Source organism: Engystomops pustulosus, chromosome 7 (genome assembly GCF_040894005.1).
Source record: "Engystomops pustulosus chromosome 7, aEngPut4.maternal, whole genome shotgun sequence".
Taxonomy (NCBI): domain Eukaryota; kingdom Metazoa; phylum Chordata; class Amphibia; order Anura; family Leptodactylidae; genus Engystomops; species Engystomops pustulosus.
The window spans coordinates 138,235,251-138,252,691 of NC_092417.1; the positions used below are offsets into that span (position 1 = coordinate 138,235,251).

General features: G+C 40.7%; 1 protein-coding gene across 1 annotated transcript; it reads left to right on the forward strand.

Moving 5' to 3' along the window:
* Positions 1-3,583: 3,583 nt before the first annotated feature.
* On the forward strand, positions 3,584-17,292 carry OVOL1 (ovo like transcriptional repressor 1). The gene is made up of 4 exons (XM_072117944.1): positions 3,584-4,486; positions 9,117-9,289; positions 11,492-11,666; positions 14,006-17,292. The coding sequence occupies exons 1-4, from the start codon at positions 4,387-4,389 to the stop codon at positions 14,299-14,301; spliced, it is 744 nt and encodes a 247-aa protein (XP_071974045.1). The 5' UTR covers positions 3,584-4,386; the 3' UTR covers positions 14,302-17,292.
* Positions 17,293-17,441: the final 149 nt, after the last annotated feature.

A 17,441-nucleotide genomic window follows, 5' to 3' on the forward strand; every position in this document is an offset into this window, starting at 1 on the left:
TCCGCCTTTAAATAATGTGGTGGATGGATAGGACTCCAGGTATCAATATGGATCAGGGCCAGCATCAGCACTGGGCATACTTGGGCAAGTGCCGGGGGCCCAGAGCTGCTGGGGGGCCCACATAAGGTTGTACATAACGAATCCATGGGGGGTGAGTAGGGCTGTATCCAATAAATCCATAGGGTGTGAGGGGGGCTTATATAAAATAATTATGAGGGGACTGTTTGGGAGGATAAACTAGAGAATATTTTAGGGAACAGGAGGCTGTTTTAGTTTTTGAATTTTTAAATTTACTGCAAAGGGACCCACTGAGGCTCTTTCGCCCAGGGGCTTACTGAAACCTGGAGCCGACCCTGATATGGATAGGACTCCAGGTTCAATATTAAACAAGGTGTCTCTTCTTGGAATCCTGTCCTGTCACCACACAGTTCAGGATTTACAGATTTTTTTCCATTTATTCAGGAATTATTGCAAAAATATTCTTTACTGGGCGTGTGGATAGGATTCTTTCCCCCCATTTTATGAGATAGTGAAGTTGAATGCTTAATATGATGCTAGCTGATGGTTATGCTGCTGCTAGTCTGCAGTGTAGGTGTCCCGGTGTTTATACTGGCATTAGGTGAGAGATAACTGCTTTGATGTGATGTATTATTAAATGTGAGATATCGTTTTCTGTCGATGACTCATTATATTCCCAGGTTATTTCCAGGTTTGTACATGCACCTCATCTTTCTGTTGTGCAGTGGAATTACAAATGTCCTAACATGCAGACAAGAAAACCTTTGGTGGACAACAAATAGCCAATCATTTAATTTTTTAATTAAATCGCTCTGGTCAGCCAAAACATCTTATGTATGGCAAAAAAGACTCAAGCGCGCAAATGCATTCTTTTCAGAGGTATTTAATTGGTGGGTGAGCTCCACTCATTTGAATAGAAAAAGATTGTCCAAACCACAAACTTGGGCAAGAATAGGACCTTCTTAATAATTTGTGGCCCGGGCAGTCGGCTCACACAGTACACCAGGGGCGGAGTGGCCATAAGACCCATCAGGGGAAATCCTGGTGGCCCAACTGGCCTGGGACCGGTCGAAAAAACCCCCATGTACCCACCTTTTCAACGCTCCCCCGTAGCTTCGCTGATACAGTACAGCCAGCAGTGACAGCTCCAGGCGCGCCGGTGCCGCACAGAGTATGACATTGCCAAGTGGCTGACATCCATAGTTTGTAAGCCACCAGCGAGCACGGAGCTGTCACTGCTGGCTAGACTACACCCAGGAGCCAACAGAAAACTGGAGCCGACCCTGTGTTTGAGCTCAGGAAAACATTTGTGCTAGCCAGTGGAACAATAGATAGCAAACATCCAAAATGCACATCCATGTGCATGGAGCCTAAGGGCTTATTCACACAACTGCTTATTTTCACATTTTTACATTTCTCTTTTTTCAATGTCTGTTTAAATAATTTTATAGCTTGTCCTATTTTTTTGTCGTCCTATTATTTGTGGACCACTGATGGCAATAGAAGTCAATCGGTCAAATAAAAAATAAAACTGATGTCATCCAGGTGTTTTGGCTTCTATTGAATGTAAATAATTTTTTTCAATGTAAAATGTATGCCAAACGGACATGAAAAAAAGGATGCCGGCAAAGAACAGAAAAACAATGTAAACAAAATGGATCTGTTTCAATGGACACAGAAATGAAACACCTGTGAATAAGTCCTAAGCCTGAGCAGCGGCTCAACAGGTCACTGACCGGACATTGATCTCAGCAATATCTACCATCAATGTATTAAAGATTTTGTTTATTGAAGAAAAATAAGATATCAATCCTAAGACAAGTGGCATTCACAGAAAACAGTTGCATTAAATGCAAAAAAAAACTCTAAAAGTTAAAATCACATCCCTACCCCTAGAAGGCAAATTTAAAAATAAAAAACATAAGCATTTTTGGTATTGCCACGTCATAAAATGCCTAATGTATCAAAATATAAAGATGATTATTTCTGATGGTGAATCCCAACGGAAAATAAGGTCCATACGCCTGTATAACCACTTTTCCACCATTTTGCAACACATCAAAATTAAATTTAAAAGTAATGAAAAGGTTGTACAGTCCTCATAATGGAACAGTAGTAGTAATAATAATAATTACTATATTTATGTAGCGCGCGCAGATTACGCAGTAATGGGAGTATGGGAGGAAACCGGAGGACCTGTAAAGAAAATGTCAGCTCATCCAGCAATAAATGACACTTTACACAGTTCCGTACACTGAAGAATGAAATAGTTATTTTTGTTTATAGTACAAATGCGTTTTTCCTACTTCCAAATACGTTGCATGGAATATTAAATGGCACCACTAGGAAGTGCAAATTGTTACGCACAAAACAAGCCCTCACATAGCTTTAAACACGGACTTCACAGTAAAAGTCCAAATGGGACTGGCATCAGTGTACTATTTTTTTATTCCAAAAACAGTAAGGCCTGGTATGTTTGTGCTTCCACATTTTGACCCTAGAGACAATTCTCCTTTCCCTTGTTTATTAAAGGAAACCAACCACCTCAAAAACATAAAAAAAACCTAATAATACTCACCCTTGCTCCTCTTCACCTTGAAGGGGTGCTAATTATGCAAGCCCTCCCATGCATGCATGAAAGAGGGAGGTGGCGAGGGCATGCATAATTAGCTGCCCGTAGCACTGGACATCTTTTCCCCGCGCTCAATGCTGCTAATTATAACTTACCTATATTTCAAGGACAACATGAGTGAGTGGGAGGAGAAGTAATTGGCTGCAGCCGATGTTCAGGGTGTTCTCCACAGTGATGTCAATGTTTTCATATGGACTGTGACCTCACTGTGGACTTCCCTCCTGCTGAGGAACGGATATGCTCAGCGGAGGCCAGTGAAGGGATGCAATACTTTGCCTCCATTGGCCTTCGCTGAGCATATACGTCTCTCAGCAGGAGGGACCACAATGGAAATTTCCATAGTTTCACAGTGAACTGTGCAGACGAAGGCAAGAAATTATGCAAAGCTTTCCTGATGTATACACTGAGTGTATGAAAACAATACTAGGTGGACCTAGCCTTATTCTGTTACCCTGTCTTGCTATATTATAAATAACCATTTTTCTATTTTTAAACTGGTTATCTTGTACCCCTCACCTCAGGATATCTTGAAACTAGAGAACAGCTACAGAAGAACATGTTGATGTGTCACATGGGGATGGGCTTGAGAATGAGGTATTCCATTGCATGTGTATTATATAAGAGTGGTCTTTGGTCTGTTTGGAGGAGTCATGGTACATCTTGAGAATTTTGTAAGAGATGGGACACCCATTGAATAGAGGAGTGGCAGGATTGTATCCTTCTATTTCTCTCTCAGTGGGATGATCTTAGAGCATTAGGGATTGACAGTTACGTGTCCTACATACAAACACTGTGCAACTGTGTGTCACTGTTTTCACACCGCAGAAATAAACACACCCTTCTAACAGGCTCATGCACATACTCCTAACAAGAGCTACTTGATTTTCATGTGGCAATGTGTGTGCAGGTCAGGGTGTGGGTCCTTTCTTTCTCCCACCCAGAAGCCATGTCCCCACCTTACCAATCTTCATCTCCTCCCTGAAGCTTTTCCACCTCACTCCAAGCGGTTTTGAAACTGGTTCAGCAGGTTGAAAGAAGATGATGAAAAAAATAATAATACAGAGGATCCTCCCCCCACCGTTATTTCACAACTGGTTCTTTTACAGAAGACACTCACGCTTCATCAATATATCCTCCAGCTTTGGAAGAGAAGTCATTCGGGAGACTAACTTGAAGTTTCACCTTATTACATTTTATAGAGATGACAAAGACTTCACAACTGATTCAATTCCAAATTTGAATCTCATCCACGGACTTGGGCTTAGATTGTTTTTTGCTAAAGACATAGACACATTTTCAGTAGGAACTTTTTGAATGGGCTTCCTGGACAACTATATGAATATTATTAATATTGTGTCTAACATATGAGGTATTTTTCCATATATTTTTTCTGTATGGTTTCTATTTTACCATTGGAAAACTTTGCACTGTGTTTATTTCCAATATTTTTATGCTACTTCAAGAAGGATAAAATTGACCATCTGTTTATTCTCCGGAAATACCACCAAGGCCTGGCTTAAATTTTGCTTATAGAAAGAAATCACTAATTGAACCATCCATCTGAAGTTTATGGACTGTACTGATCTCAGCAAGCAGTTATGTTATATTACCAGAAATAATTTATTGTTTAACTTAACTTATCACCAGAAGTACGGTAATTTAGCTAACTACTCCTAGTTGATTGTTTGAGGGGTTTCCAGCTTTGGTGGTCCCTGGTACAACAAGGAGATTTCAAGATGCCCAGGGCATTTCTGGTGAAGAAATCCAGTTTGGGAAGTTGTAAGAAAAAGTGGAGTGAAGTACTTGATGAGGACAGAGGGGAGCTATACATTCCAGGTAAATGATATACTATTGTCAAAATATTTAAAAAATATTTTTCAAGCCTTGTTTTTAAAAGTTTTTTTTGGGATTAAAATACTGTATTGATGATCTTTCCTTAGGATAAATCATTTTAGAATAGAGCAAACTCAATAGCTTCTGGAAAAGGGAACTTTGGTGAATGGAGCTGAGCTGCAAGGTCAAGATGTTCATGACCCATCTTAAGTATCAATATCGTTGTTGTGGAAAACACCTTTAATGTACTCTTGACAGCTATGACAGATCCACTTTTTAACTTAATTCCACAAGGAAACCTCAGAGAATGGGAAGAAAACATAATAGACCAATACCTACACACTTACACAAATGCTTACTTTTAAAGGTTTACTTTAAAAAATGATAACCTGTATAGGAACCACGTAGAAGCAACATCTAAATTTTGTTCATAGTTCACATTACAAACTTAGTTTAAAAATGTATCAATTTTATCACAGTCTGATGGTTGATGATAAATCTGGTGCATCTTTACATTGTGTTGCCTAAGATTATACTACTATACTACTTTGGGACAGAATTTAGTGCCAAAATTTTGACATCTTGTGCAAAGGTCCTGTTGACACTTAAATGTGCTTCAATATTTCTAGAAGCATATACAGTAGGTATGGCAAGTATTCAGACCTCTTTAAATTTCACTCTTTGTTGCAACCAATTGGTAAGATCAAAAACTGAACTGCCCAAGGAGCTCAGAGACAGAATTGTGGCAATTGTGCAGCATTCAAGGTTCCTAAGAGCACGGTGGCCTCTATAGTCCCTAAATGGAAAAAGTTTGATACAACCACAACTCTTCCTCAACCTGGCCGTCCAGCCAAACTAAGCCTTGTTGATAGAGGTAAAGAAGAACCCCAAGATCACTGTGGATGAGCTCCAAAGATGCATTAGGGAGATGGGAGAAAGATCCACAAAGTTAACTATCACTGCAGCCTCCACCAGTCAGGGCTTTGTGGCAGAGTGTGCTGATGAAAACCTCTCCTCAGTGCAAGAAATAGGAAAGCCTGCATACAGTTTGCAAAGAAATACATGAAGGACTCCCAGACAATGAGAAATAAGATTCTCTTGTCTCTTGAACCTTTTGGTGTGAATTCTAAGTGGTATGTGTGGAGAAAATCAGGCGCTGCTCATCACCTGCCAAATACGATCCCAACAGTGTCACATGATGGTGGCAGCATCAAGCTATGGGGGTTTTTTACAACTGCAGGGACAGGACAACTGGTTACAATTGAAGGAAAGAAAACCTCTTCTAGAGTGCTAGGGAACTCAAACTGGTTCCTAACAACATAGTTAAAATAACAAAGCAGCAGCTTCAGAGCAATTCTGTGACCATTCTTGACTGGCCCAGCAAGAGCTCTGACCTAAACCCAATTGAGCATTTCTGTAGAGACTTGAAAATGGCTTCCACCAACGTTCACCATCTAACCTGAGGGAACTGGAAAAGATCTGCAAGGAAGAATGGCAGAGGATCCATAAATCCAGGTGTGAAAACCGGTTGCATCATTCCCAAGAAGACTCATGGCTGTACTAGCTCAAAAGCTGCAATACTGAGCAAAGTTTTTCTTGTTTAGTAAATTAGCAAAAATATCTACAATTCAGTTTTTTTCTGTCAAGATGGGGTTTACAGTTACCAATTGGCTTCAATTAAACAGAGTGAAAAAGAAGTCTGAATACTTTCCGTACCCACTGGAGTTGTAAAGATTTCCTGTAGATCATCTAACTGATATGACAAGTGCTCTTGTTTGCCCAAGATTTTAAAATGTACCACCACCCCCATTCTCATGACATTTATTGTATGTACCGTATATCCTAAAGTGCATAGATAATGACATTGCCTACTTTTATTCTTGGAGGGAGGTTAGGGTGAGAGTTTTTGTACTGTCAAAAATAAATAATAAACTAGAATGGAGTACAAATTTATGTCCCCCTAGTGGTGGATTATCTTCACAATTAAAAATGTGTAAATGTATCCTTAAAGGAAATCTACCACCAGGATCAATGATTGTAAGCCAAGAATACTTTCATGCTGGCGTGTGCTCCCTCTAGCATAATCTGGTCTTCTTTTAGCTCATTATGCAAATCAGTCAGAAGGGCTCCAGGCTCTGTAGTAGGCTTATTTACATCATTTTTAAAGCCTTTTTTGTAAAAACATGGGCATAAGGAGCTAAAAGAAGAGAGTATCTTGCAAGAGGGGGCACATAGTAGTATGTCAATGTATTTGGTTTACAATCCTTCATCCTGGGGTTGGATTTCCTTTAAGCAGCCTTTAATAATGACACATATAGGCACCATCAACACTTTTACTAACTAGCCAAAACAAGAGAGTTGTGAGATGTAACATCACTTTACCATACAACTGCTACGGTATAATAACGTGATCCAATACAAACATGCTCCCGGATGCTCCCTCTCCCTATCACATGATATCAAAATCAAATAAACAGCAGCAACTTCATACAAGTTTACATCTATTAGTACAATAACAAATACAAATACAATACAAAACATGCAGATCAATATTTATTAGAGTGAAACGCCTATTTAGCCTAAAATGTCACTCATATTACCTACTGTGCTGCACATGAGTAAATGTAAAGGTTTACCCTACTACTAGCTATTACCACCACACCCATGATAACAGGTGTATTTAATGGACCGTCTTAAAATATCCATAGGCAAACATTTAAACTGAATGGGTCATAGTGAACATCTCCATAACTTTTGGTGTGGTACAGTCATAGGATACCTAGCTTCTGTTTGTAAATTTACATTATGAGAGGACTGCTGCTCTGAAGGGGGCAAATCTAGGAGCAGCACCCTAGCTATGAGGAAGCAGGTCACACAAGCTGATCGAACAGGACTATCAGGTGCTGACATAGGCCTCGGCTGTCACAGTCTAAGTCTGTGTCACAAGCTCCAGAAAAAAAAGAAGGCTACAATTGCTTGTACAGTATAAAGTACATAACAGGGGCCACATGGTGACATGGTGCACCAGGCTCCATGAGCAAAGAGGGTCCACATTACAATAGATTTTAGCCAAAGGTGCACCAATAACAGTACATGTGAGCTACGACTGCTCTCATGACAGTGTGTACAAGCCATAGTAGTCCTCACAAACATAAGTTTGCACCAGCCACAAGCTCCAGCGCAACCCTGCAGCCCCATAACATTGCATACTAGCTACAGCTGCCCCCAATAACAGGGTATGCCAGCAACATCTGCTTGAATAACAATATATCCAGACCAATGTTCCTTGCTCATAACATTGTTGGATGAGATGCAATAGCAGGGGCCGTGTACTTCCTTCTTCCGTGAAACATGTAAAAACAACAGTTAACATTCCTTTTTTAAATAAGTGAATTTTTTAAAGAAAATAGTTTGGTGTGGAAGAACCTGAGAAACGAGCATGAACTCCACCCTCAGCGAGTTCTGGAATGAGAACTGCAAGTTAAGTCTTATTGACTGTCACTAGCACCTGACGTAATACTGCGATGGCTGTTAATCCCTTAAAGGAAATTCATTGTTTGCTTTTGTATATTATGAACAGCTCCAAGTTTCAGTAGGCCCTTGGGCAACAGAGCGTCAGTGGGCCCTTTTGCAGTAAACTCAAGTAGCGGTATGGATTCATTATATAAAGCCTCCTCACACTCATGGATTAATTATATGCAGCCCCCTCCTCATCCCCATGTATTACATGCAACCCCCTCTTCACCCCCATGCATTTTATGCAGCGCCTTCTCACCACCCAAGTATTATATTCAGCTTCCTTCTCACCCCCATGTATTACATGCAACCCCCTACTCACCCCCATGCATTATATGCAGCCCCTTCTCACCACCCAAGTATTATATGCAGCTTCCTTCTCACCCCATGCATTAGATGCAGCCTCCTTCTCACCCCAATGAAGTATATGCAGCCTCCTCCTCACCCCCATGTATTACATGCAGCCCCCTCCTCAGCCCCATGTATTACATGTAGCCCCCTCCTCACCCCCATGCATTTCATATGGAGCCTCCTCCTTAGCCCCATGCATTATATGCAGCCTCCTCACCCCCATGGATTGCATGCAACCCCCTCCTCACTACTCATGCATTATATGCAGCCTCCTCCTCACCTCCATGGATTGTATGCAACCCCCTCCTCACCCCCATGCATTATATGCAGCCCCTCTTCCCCCTATTCATTATATGCAGCCTCCTCCTCACCTCCCATGCATTATATGCAGCCTCCTTAACCCATGCATAATATGCAGCCTCCTTCTTAACCCCATGCATTACATGCAGCCTCTTCACCTCCATGCATTATATGCAGGTCCTGAATTTTATAATTGTTTTTTGAGCAAAACCGCTCAGATCAAGGAATAAACAAGATATGTTTCTGCATCAGTGTAGCTACAGCATTCTCAATGTATGTTTGGTTCACATTGTATAAAACAAATGGTAGATTTTCTTTAACCATTGAGAAGACATTGTGTGAATAGTGGAGATATGCAAGTCCCAGCATAACTCTTCTGGCTTGTCAGTGTTATACATAACCTTCATAATGTTCCAAGATCCTGCAGCACCTTTTCACCTGATTGTGTCTTTTTATCCCAATACAGTGACCTTGGAATATGTTCCCCAAAAAGATGTGGGAACGGAGTACGACAATGAGGTGGCTCTGGATCTATCTCTTCCTCACCTCCGCTGTTTGGCAAGTTCCTCATCCTATAAAGGGACACAGAAGAGCATCAGTCAGTCTCCTCAGATTCAGGAGCTGAGACTTTCACCGCAGGTACTTATAATATAATGTAACAACACATATTTCTGAAGGTGAACTTGCACTGTAAACAATGTAGAAAAGACTGGTCGAGCCATGAATTTGGGCATGATTGGGACCAGCTCACACAAGCCAAAATGATCTGGTTAAACCATAACCTGCAGGTCACAATAAAGTTGTATCTGCATTGAGCTATAATTTTGGAGTGCCTGGATCTTTTCTTAGATTTATTTCGGTGGCACTAGAAGTAGATTTGCTATCGGGCAAAATCTTCAGAAAGTATTGTGGATTTTGCAATTGCCTGGAGGTGGGGCAGGGGGCAACTTAAAAATCTGAAATGGGAACTCCCATTTTTATTGAAGATTCGGATTCCCTGGAAAAATTACATTGCTTTGATCTAGGTCTCTTATCCGTTTTGGTGATAGATGGTGCTGTAATCGCCAAAAATCAAAATGTCTACAAAACTGTTGAAAAGGGGGATAATTCCATGAATCAGGGGCGTAACTTGAGGGGGTGCAGAGGGTGTGATCGCAACCGGGCCCATGAGGTTTAGGGGGCCCATAAGGTGTCAATTTCCAATATGAGAAGACGAGTGCTATAAAACATACATTATAGTCAGTGGGCCTGGCGCAGACTCTGCACTGGGGCCCATCAGCTTCAAGTTATACCACTGCCATGAATGCACATCAGATCCAAAATCTGAAAATACACATATGCAATATTTTTCTAAAAGCTATCCAATATTACCAAATTTGAGCACTTGATGTTAAGCATTCGATATATGAAAACGTTGTATGTGTGAGAGGCAGGGACTCACATTACACCAACCAAATTTGGCATCATTGGATAGATTTGTGCGAAATATTTGACACATACATTTTTAGTTTTCGGATCTGATGTGTATTTTGCAAGGTATTCCACCGTCCTGAACACCCTGTGTAATGTAGATATGTAGATCTGTCAAAATATATCCACCCAACTGCCCGCCAGCATTGGGAAAAATTAGTTAATTTGCCCAATCTTTCTCTAGGATATAAGTAAAACAAAAGGCGTATGACAACAGCTTTTTATCCGTTCCTTTAGGTAATATGGCTTATCCTAGAATTGTATATGTGAAATATGAGCAAGTCCTCTGGGCCCTGGGGCCAAATTTCCAATGGGCCACTCCTCTCTATGCCCCCCAAAAATTAATTATTCTCCTCCATTTCAGTTTTTTTTATAGTGCAATACTTTATAGATGCAGCACATCTGTCAGCGGCAAGGACGTGCTCTATTATTAGTGGCACGGACAGTTGGCTCATGCTCAGGACCGTGGAATTCATGGCCATGTGCATGAGCCCACAGAAAGTAATGAGGCTGTGAGCTAGCCACCGAAATTATGGCTGACTCACAGTACCAAAAAGTGTTTGTGTGCATGAGGCTTTAGGTTGTTACCTCATTTAAGTTAAGTACCTACTTTTAGGGTTACTGCCCCCTTCCTTGTTAAATCCATCTGATTTAATTCCCTTAATCTTAGTAAGTGCCATCTTTTCTGCCCCTATTCTTTATGTCTACATTCTAAGTAAATGTCCCTTTAATTTGCCCCTAGTGTATAAAAACTGTGATATGACAAAACTGCATAGATTTGCTGCATAGAAACTAGAACATAACTAGGATATTACATGGGTACAGTACCAGCAGCAATTTTACAACTAAGATACAGAACCACAACCAACATTAACATTAACAACTTTAATAAGTTTTCCCCCAGTAGCTATAAGTAATATTCCCACCCTCCCACAGCTGCAACCTTTAGTAATATCCCCCCGCAATGGCCATTAGTAGTTTTGCATTACAATAATTACAAATCCCCAATATATTTAAGAAAAAACCCCCCAAAAAACGTAACTTATTCCCCCTTTTGCTCTCTTCTAGATGAATGCAGTGCAGGCGACGTTATTAAATGCTCCTGCATCGGCCTGGGTGATGGAGACAGTTGGGACCCGGCTTTATCCCAGTCGGATCCCAATGTCTGATAGGGAACAGAGGGTGTGCTGCGCCGAGTTATCAGCACACGGGTCAAGTGTGGCCCTCTGTCGGACAACGTGCCCGGTTGTTATGCCCCTGAAGGCAGCCAGCAGTTTACCCTAGTATTCATGGAGGGTTGTTGTCCTTGATTTATTATAATTCTCCCACCAGTTTCTCTATCTTTATTCTTAATCTATATTATCATTACAGGGCGAACAAAAGATGCTCTTCTGTTGTACACTGTGTGACAAGAGCTTTACATACCAAAGGATGCTGAACCGCCATATGAAGTGCCACAGTGAGGTGAAGAGACATCGGTGTCAACATTGTGGTAAAGGGTTCAATGACACTTTTGACCTCAAAAGACACGTGCGCACCCATACAGGTAAGAAAGGAGAAGCCTGACCGTGGTAGACCGGGTGATGCATCCCTAGTGCGGCTGTAAGATTCTTAAATTAGTTATCATAGGGAAATAAAGAGCTACTTGGGGATGTATTTTTGATCTCCTATTTTGTGAATACACACCAGGTCACGATTAGCTGTTCGGCAAGACTGCAGTGTTAAAGGGGTATTCCATGAATAGGAATGTCTGATACAAAAACCCATAATGCAATAAATAAATGTGAATATGGAGTACAAATAGTTTGATTTTATTATTCACAAAATGTTATGGGCTTTCTAAAATAGACAGTTATCACCAAGATGGCTGCCACTGGAAACTACAAGTCCCATGATCCTTTTAGTTCTCAGTAACTCCTCCTACCCCTCACATGCTTTGCTCCTAGTGATGATGTATTAGACTGTCTTGCTCTGTTACCATAGTAATGATATGTGTAACTGCCATCAGTGCACATTGCCTCACTGAGATGACATCTCACCACAACACTGGCCATACTGGATGCACTGCAAACACTACAGCCAAACTTAGTGGCGATCACAAGCAAAATTTTTAATAACAACTAATTACATATCAGCTTATATTTTAAGGACACCTTTGTATATGAATTATGCTTATTTCTGGAATACCCAATTACGCAAGTGCAGGAGCCGCTCGACAATCTACCTTGCACAACACCATATACATATAGTGATCGGTCTTGGTATTGCAGTTTGTTCTTTAATTGGGATTGAACCAGACGCAACTAAAACAGGCCTGAAAAGTGGAAGCAATATCACTGGAGCACCATGATCACTTCCAGCATCAGGGATAAGTACATTCTGGAGTAGCAAATAAACTGTTTTTATGTCAGCAAGTTACACAATAACTATAGAGTAGGTTTACCATCAGTAACACTCAATATGGCTGCACTTATAGTCATCACTTATGAAGAAAGGGGTAGATTTATGAAATTGTGTCACAAATTGAGCAACAAATTACATTACAACTTTGCACATGCTAGGAAATGAAAGCTATGCTGTGATTGGTTGCTGTGGTCTGGAAGACCAATGAATATAGGTGAAATAAGACACTAGAGGGCGTACTTGCTTTGGATATTTCTTATTGTGTAGCTCTTGTGCCATCTAGTGGTTGATACTACTGTATGAAAGACAACAAAGGAGGATTAGCAAATTAGTAAATCTCTGTCGCCACCTATTGACAATAGTTATACAATTACTGGTTTACAATAAAATTTAAAAAAAAATAAAAGATTTTTAAAAGATCTAAAATTCTCAGGATGTAATAGGAGGTAACGATGTCAGCCTTGTGCGCTGCGCAGCGAGCTACCGAGCTCTAAGTGTTCAAGATGTGAGGATACAGGATACACGAGTCCTACATCCTGCACCACACAATAACTTACAGAATGGTGAAAGGACTCGACTTACAGGAAATGTGTCAAAGTTGCTTCCTGTCATCGTATCTGAAGAACCATGCTAACATTGTGTGGAAATCCTAACACAAATGGAGATCCTGTCCCAAGGATTTAAAATCAATACTGCTGATATATGCTATTATGGGATTGCATAACAATCGACTCTATAATGTAATGATATTAAAGGGAACCTGTCATCAGGGACCTCATTTTCACTAAAGACAGGTTGCAGAAGCCATCACACCTGCAGTGCAAATATGTCTTTCTGCCTTTTCTAAGCATTTGCATGACAGTATAATTGTGTGATATAACTTACTCTTTCATCCTGACAAAATCCTGGGGTAGTCACAGGGGTTGGGCTTTGGTTTGGATGCATTTCAAAAAACAACATGTGCCTTATCTGTGTTGCTCACTCCTCAAAGCTTAGCCCCCACCTTTGTGCTCCTGTACAGCTCTTCCTCCTGCTCCTTCTCAGAGGTCACAGCCTGGTCAGCCTGACATCAGTGGGACAGGAGCAAGCTGTACAGGAGCACAAAGATGGAGGCAGCCTGCAACTAAGAAAAGTCACATTTTGTTTTTTGGAATGCATCCAAACCAAAGCCCGGCCCCTGGGACTACAGCAGGATTTTGTCAGGGGGTAAGAGTAAGTTATAACACACAATTATATTGCAAATGCTTAGAAAAGGCAGATTTGCACTGCTGGTGTCATGGGCTTTTACTATCTGTCTTTAGTGGAAATGAGGTCCCTGGTGACAGGTTCCTTTTAATGAAATTGCACTAATAAGCCACTGGGTCGGTCCTAACACCCGCAATCTATGATATAATTTATATCACCAATCTTTATTTATGGGGAAGCAGAGAATTTTTACTTATGCGGAAGCGGTGAGAACATATTCTCATTTTTTTTTTTTAGGTGTTCGCCCCTATAAGTGTCACCTTTGTGACAAGGCCTTCACTCAGCGCTGCTCACTGGAGTCACATCTGAAGAAAATCCATGGGGTACAACAGAATTATGCCTACAAGGAGCGCAGGACCAAGCTCTATGTGTGTGAAGACTGTGGATTCACAGCTGACAGCCAGGAGAGCCACCTCCATCACCTCCAACACCAGCATCCTGACAGTTCTTTACTCCAACGCACCTCCAAGAAGCTGGCGGTGACTCTACAGAGTGATGTCAGCCCCTTACTGCACAGTACTCACCTTCTCTGAAATACTCGGTCCCAGGATCTTCATAGACAGTATTGGAGTCATTTCAATTACCTGCCTCGCCAGCATCTACTGCCATGAAACAAAATATCCAGTGTATGAGAAAAACACAAAAAACCTGTATGTACTAAAGAACAATTGTGTGCACATAATATGTACTAGCTGCAGAAAAATAGGGAATTCCGCCACTCTTTACAGCAACCTCCTCTTTAAAGGAAACTACCATTTGATTTGATGCATTATGAAGCAAACATACATTGAGAATGCTGTAGCTACACTGATGCAGGATCATATCTTGGTTAATCCCTGTGTTGAGGTAGGTTTCCTTTAAACTGCAATAATAAAGGGAACCTTTCATGGTGATTTGAGACACTAAACCATCCACAGGTCCTTACGGACCGGTGGTTTAGTACCCCAAGTTGCCATTTGGTACTTTTAAGCAATCACATTTTTTTTAAAAAACAACTCTATACTCACCTTGTCCCTCACTCCCTTTGGCAGCTCTGTGATTCAGCAAGTGAAGTCGGAGTAGTACACCCCGGTTTCACTTCACTTCAAAGTACAGCGCATGCGCAGTGAAGGAGAGGCATTTTCCTGGCTTTACACGCCACATCGCAAGAGGAGGCGCATTATCTTGCCTCATCAGAATCACATCAAGTTGAGTATAAAAGTTCATCATTATTGAAGACTTAAGAAAGGATACTGCAATAATAAAGAAAAGGTTTTTCTGCAATAGGCTTCCCCAATGCACCTCTGGGACATCACTCACAAGACTGCTGGATTTATACTGCCAAAGCTCAGAATATTGCAGGGGTGACCTATATCTTACCTATTTTTATCTTATGTGGGGTATTTACTTTGAGTACTAGTACGGCCCACTATGGTGCCATTACTATGCCCAAGTGTATATCGTGTACAATTTACAGAATATTACAGGACATTTACATCAGAATTCTGGTGTCAAAAAAGCCTATTTTTTGTGTGGTGGATCAAACATGTCAGGGAAAAAGTGATAAACTTAAAGAAATCTACCATACAAAATCAAGTGGCACTTACTCATAGATCCAGGTACTGTGACTGGTAATCTTATATTTGTTATCCATGGCCTCCTTTCTTCTAAAATCAACTTTAGAAATTATGTTAATGGGCCTGAAATGCTCTGTGGGGTGTTACCAGAACCCCTCCACACTATGCAGGAGCACTGCCTCCCTCCTTCTGCTGATACTTCCTCTGCTGCTGTGAGATTACAGCAGGTATAGGAAGGGGGAAGTGCTGAAGGAACAGTGAGGAGCATGAGCCAGCTCGCCAGAGCCCTTCTGACTCCATAATTTTAAAAGTTGATTTTAGAAGGAAAGAGGCCATGGATATGAAATATAAAAAAAAATGACTGCAGTCCCTGGTTTATCCGTGCTTGATTTTGACGGTAAATGTCCTTTAAGTTTGGCAGCAATGATAGATTTCCTTATGCCTCTATTTTGCAGATTCTTAATGGTGAGAGTTGTGAATGATGGTTCATGTAATATAATATTAGATAAAATATGTATCTACATAACACTAATGTAACACATTCTACAGCATCAATGTACAAAGTGATTCAGGACAAAGTTTCATGTGGATCGAGCATCCACACCCAAATGCCTTTAGGACATTGCTACGTTAGAAACATTTTTGCATCCAATATTTTTTTTTTTTAATGCAGAACTCCAAACTGCCTGCATTGACATTAGGTAAAGGAGTTAGGAATCATGTAGATGAAAGTAAGGGGGACTGTGATTACAGCCTCAATAGAGGTCTATGGCACCCGGCTGAGCGAGCCGGGCAGGTGCATGGGAAAATATACAATATGTTCTATATGTTGCCGTGTTACCACACCACTGTCTGCTCATCTGCATGAGGCCTTGATGTAGTAGCTGCTGAGGCGTGGAGGTTTTGTTAAGGGTATAAATACTGGGTAACATAACTAATAGCTGACAGAACCCATTATAGTCGCTATAGATCTTGGATGATCCATTGTTACAGATTATTATTATACAGATGCTTGTACAGAGCTGTCATACCTTATACTAGATGCACTATGTACACAGTGTTATATAAAGTGAATATAGTGCCTCATCGAGGTGCCAGAGGGCTTATAGCTCTATAACAAGATTATAGAACTATAGACAATGGGTAAAGCCACACACATTATGGGAGATTTATCACAAGTCTCTTAAAGCAGAATGGTTCTAGCAACCAATCAGAGCTCATCTTTCATTTTCCCACAGCTGTTTATACAACTAATGCTGAGCTCCAATGGTTTCCATGGGCAACTAGAACAGTTTAACCTCAAACTTTATGATAAATCTCCCCCATTAAGAGTATGTTTAGATTTTGAGCAGTCTAATGTTTTTGTGCTGGTCGGCCCATAATCATTTGTGACTAGCTTTAGAATAAGTGAATTTTGTTCCTAACCTCTTTACAGGTGGACAAATATATGAAAGTGCTTATTTTTTTAAATAATATTTTGTACCCTTTCAAGTACACCTATTGCCATATACTGCTTGGGTTAGCAATTTCTAGTGATGTTATATTGACAGCTATGTATTTCACTACTCATGGAAGCCACTATAAGCTAAATGGTCTTGTTTCCTTAGGGTATGATCACATGTGGCCTCTTTTTATAATTAAAGAGAAAGTGTTGCTTTATTTTAACTCTTGACAACTGCAATACAGAGTTTGGATCTCAGGAACTATCCAGCAGAGTCCAGAAGTCATCTGACCTGTGGTTGTAGCTAGTCCTGGATATAAAAAGATGTCACACTGGCTGAATAGTTGTCAAGACAACTACATTTTAATACAACATGGAATTAAGGCTACATATTTAAGCAACTTCAGTGTTGACATTGGCTAAAAAAAAATTAGCTCAATAAATACATTTTGCATCCTTTTAGTCACCTGCATATGATGTGCTGATATGAACTATTTAAGGCAACCAGCCTGAGGGTGCTGTCACACGTCGCGTTTACTGCATGCGTTTAAAAACGCATTGCTACAGCTGAAGGGATATTTCCCTAATTAAACAGCGGTTAATGCTTGCGTTTACAAAACGCATGCGTTAACCGCGACGTTAACAATGCATTAACGCTTGCGTTTTGTAAACGCAA